Source organism: Octopus bimaculoides, chromosome 23, assembly GCF_001194135.2.
Source record: "Octopus bimaculoides isolate UCB-OBI-ISO-001 chromosome 23, ASM119413v2, whole genome shotgun sequence".
Classification (NCBI taxonomy): Eukaryota; Metazoa; Mollusca; class Cephalopoda; order Octopoda; family Octopodidae; genus Octopus; species Octopus bimaculoides.
The window spans coordinates 12,131,480-12,134,378 of record NC_069003.1 but is presented as its reverse complement, the minus strand read 5'-3'; the positions used below and the strand labels follow the sequence as shown (position 1 = coordinate 12,134,378).

The following is a 2,899-nucleotide window of genomic DNA, read 5'->3' as shown; positions in this document are numbered from 1 at the left end:
GTATTTTCCTTCTCTTCCAGAGCTATGTGAAAAACAGTCAAGCCAAGATGCAACAACTCAACACACCTGTCAAGCCGCAACAACCTAACAAACCTGCCGATAAACAAAATCCTACCACACCTGTACAGTCAACATGATACAATCAGACCCCAATTAATAATTCTGGACCTAACGAATATTGGAATACGGATTATTGATCTGTGATGCTTTAAATATTTCAACAGTGTTTTTCCTATTGAAATAAATGTGATTTTTGTTTTTTTTTTTACTTTTGTACAAATATTTGGTTTAGTTTTGTTATTTGTGTTTTCATTTGTAACTATTATACTACTTCCATTTCTAATCGTTTATCAATCCTCTCCCAAACTCTTTTGTCTGCCCTTATTTTCTCTTTCACTTGTACCTTAAAGGCCCACCTTTGACACCTCATCACCACCACCATCTTCATCTTTCTCTTTCCAGCTACTCTCACCCACCCCTTATGTAATGCAGGGTCACCATGCATCTCTTCTACTGTAAGACACCTGTTCCAGTGCCTCTATAATGATTTAGCCTCTTTAACATTTAAACTGACCATATTGAAGCCCAAAAATGTTTAATGTTCAAACTGACTGAATTCGGCCTCTCACACTTACCCTACAATGTCATTCTAAAAACAAACAATCACATCACTGAAATCTAAAAGCAGTGAGATAATGCAGGATTAATTCAAACCAATTGGAATAAATAAATAAACATTATGATTAACAGAATAATCTGAATGCTAAAGGGTTAATAATGAAACAATAAGAGAATTGGTTTAAAAGTTAGATAAAAATTTAATAAAATCTACTCAGGCTTTTACAAATCGATACTCCAGGTCATAGATTCCAACAGAGACGCTGGCATTTTCATCATAGTCTGTCCAGTCCTACAAAAGAATGAGAAGAGTTAGAGGTGTGCATACCTTTCTACTGCTATACACATTTACATTCATGTTATACTCTGTTGGATGTCCAATGTAAGTGTACATGTGCGACAGAGTGCTAGTGTGTTGAAGGAAAGTTAAGCATTCAAGAGAGAAGAGTGGATGGTGCTGGTGACATATAACAGGCACCCACTACACTGTGGGTGGTGTGCATTAGAAAGGGCATCCAGCTATAGAAACGAGGCCAAATCTGACTGAAGCCTGGTACTTCATAAAAAAGTGCCAATCAATCAGAGTGGATAGAATTTGTGGAAGAGGAAGACATGGGACAAAGTACAGAAGTACAATCTCAGAACACTGAAACTTATGGAGGCGATATCAAAGGACTAAAACTTATGGAGGCAATATCAAAGGACTGAGATATGTGGCACCTTGCTGTACTCAAGGAGACCCATCTTTCACAACAGAAGTGTTAAGACTGCTCCCACTCCTGAAGAGGATTGGTCTGCAAGCGTCCTGTGCCAGTGATACATAAAAAGTACCCATGCTGCCATGCTATGTTGACACCAAATCAAAACACCCATGCAGGTGCCATGTGAAAAACATCCAGCACAATCTGTAGAGAGGTTCGCATTAGAAAGGGCATCCAGCCATAGAAACCAAGCCAAACCAGACTGAAACACACATACACACAATTACACTTATAGGTGTAGGCAAGGCTGTGTGGTTGAGAAGTTTGCTTTCCAACCACATGGTTTTGGGTTCAGTCCCACTGCATGGCACCTTAGACAAATGTCACAACAGAGCAAGGTCAACTAAAGACGTGTGAGTAGATGGAAACTAAAAGGAATGTGTGTCTTGTGTCTTGACATTGCATTATATTTGTAAATGAGTATCATTATCATACAAGCAGTATTGTTTGTTTCCAATATTCTGTGAGAACATGTTGATAATAAAATGATGAGATGTATATAAACATCATCATCATCATCATCTGTTTTCCATGCTGGCATGGGTTAGATAGTTCAACTGGTAAGCCAGATAGCTGTACCAGGTTCCAGTCTGATTTTGACTTGGTTTCTACGGTTGGATGCTCTTTCTAATGCAAACCCCTTCCAAGAGTGTAGTAGGTGCCTATTACATGACACCAGCACTGGCCATATATATATATATATATATATATATATATATATATATATATATATATATATATATATATATATATATATATATATGCATGTATTTGTTCATTTAACATGCATTTCCCTCCAAGCATAGATTTAGATGAGGTGTTATTTGAGACAGAGTTCAGCTGCATAAAGAAGTGCCAAGCTCTAATTGCAGAGGGAGCCTGTGGAAGGGGTAGACCAGGAAGACATGGGACAAAGTGGTGAGAAAGAGTCTTCGGACACTGGGCCTCACTGAGGAAATGACAAGGAACTGGGAGATGTGATTTGCTGTACTTGATAAGATGTGTCAAGCTTAGTAAAATCGCTGTCTTCCACACATACAGGCTTGTCTTTCAGGTGCCGGTGCCACTTAGAAAGCATGTGTTGGTGCTGCATTAATGCACCCATGAGAGTGGCACGTAAAAAAGCATTCAGCACACTGTAAAGTGGTTGGTGTTAGGAAGGGCATTCAGCCATAGAAACCATGCTACAACAGACAGTTGGAGTTCAGACAGCTCTCTGCTAGCCAGATCCATGTCAAACCATCCAACCCATGCCAGCATAAAGAGCAGACATTAAACAGTAGTGATGATGCTCTTACTGTCACTAACCCATATCAGTTTTTCTAATAATTATTATTCCACAGTTCTTCAAAAGAAGAGAGGGACCAGTCATGATATTAACATCTCAAACATTTAATTAACTAAGCTGCATCTTTATAAATTTGTCACCTTGTAACAAAGTTAAAAACCATAATCATCACTAGCGGGGGAGGAAAATGGAGATGTGTAACCTATCTGTGCTGGTGCCATGTAAAAAGCAG

The 2,899-nt window shown here is 38.7% G+C and overlaps 1 protein-coding gene across 1 annotated transcript in view; it reads right to left on the bottom strand.

The window, feature by feature from the left end:
* Positions 1-798: 798 nt before the first annotated feature.
* LOC106883604 (CXXC motif containing zinc binding protein) overlaps positions 799-2,899 on the bottom strand; it is a 14,576-nt gene continuing 12,475 nt past the window's right edge. The window contains exon 7 of the mRNA XM_014934690.2: positions 799-910. Within this exon, the coding sequence (XP_014790176.1) occupies positions 833-910 (78 nt within the window). The 3' untranslated portion in view covers positions 799-832. The remainder of the gene's footprint in view (positions 911-2,899) is intronic.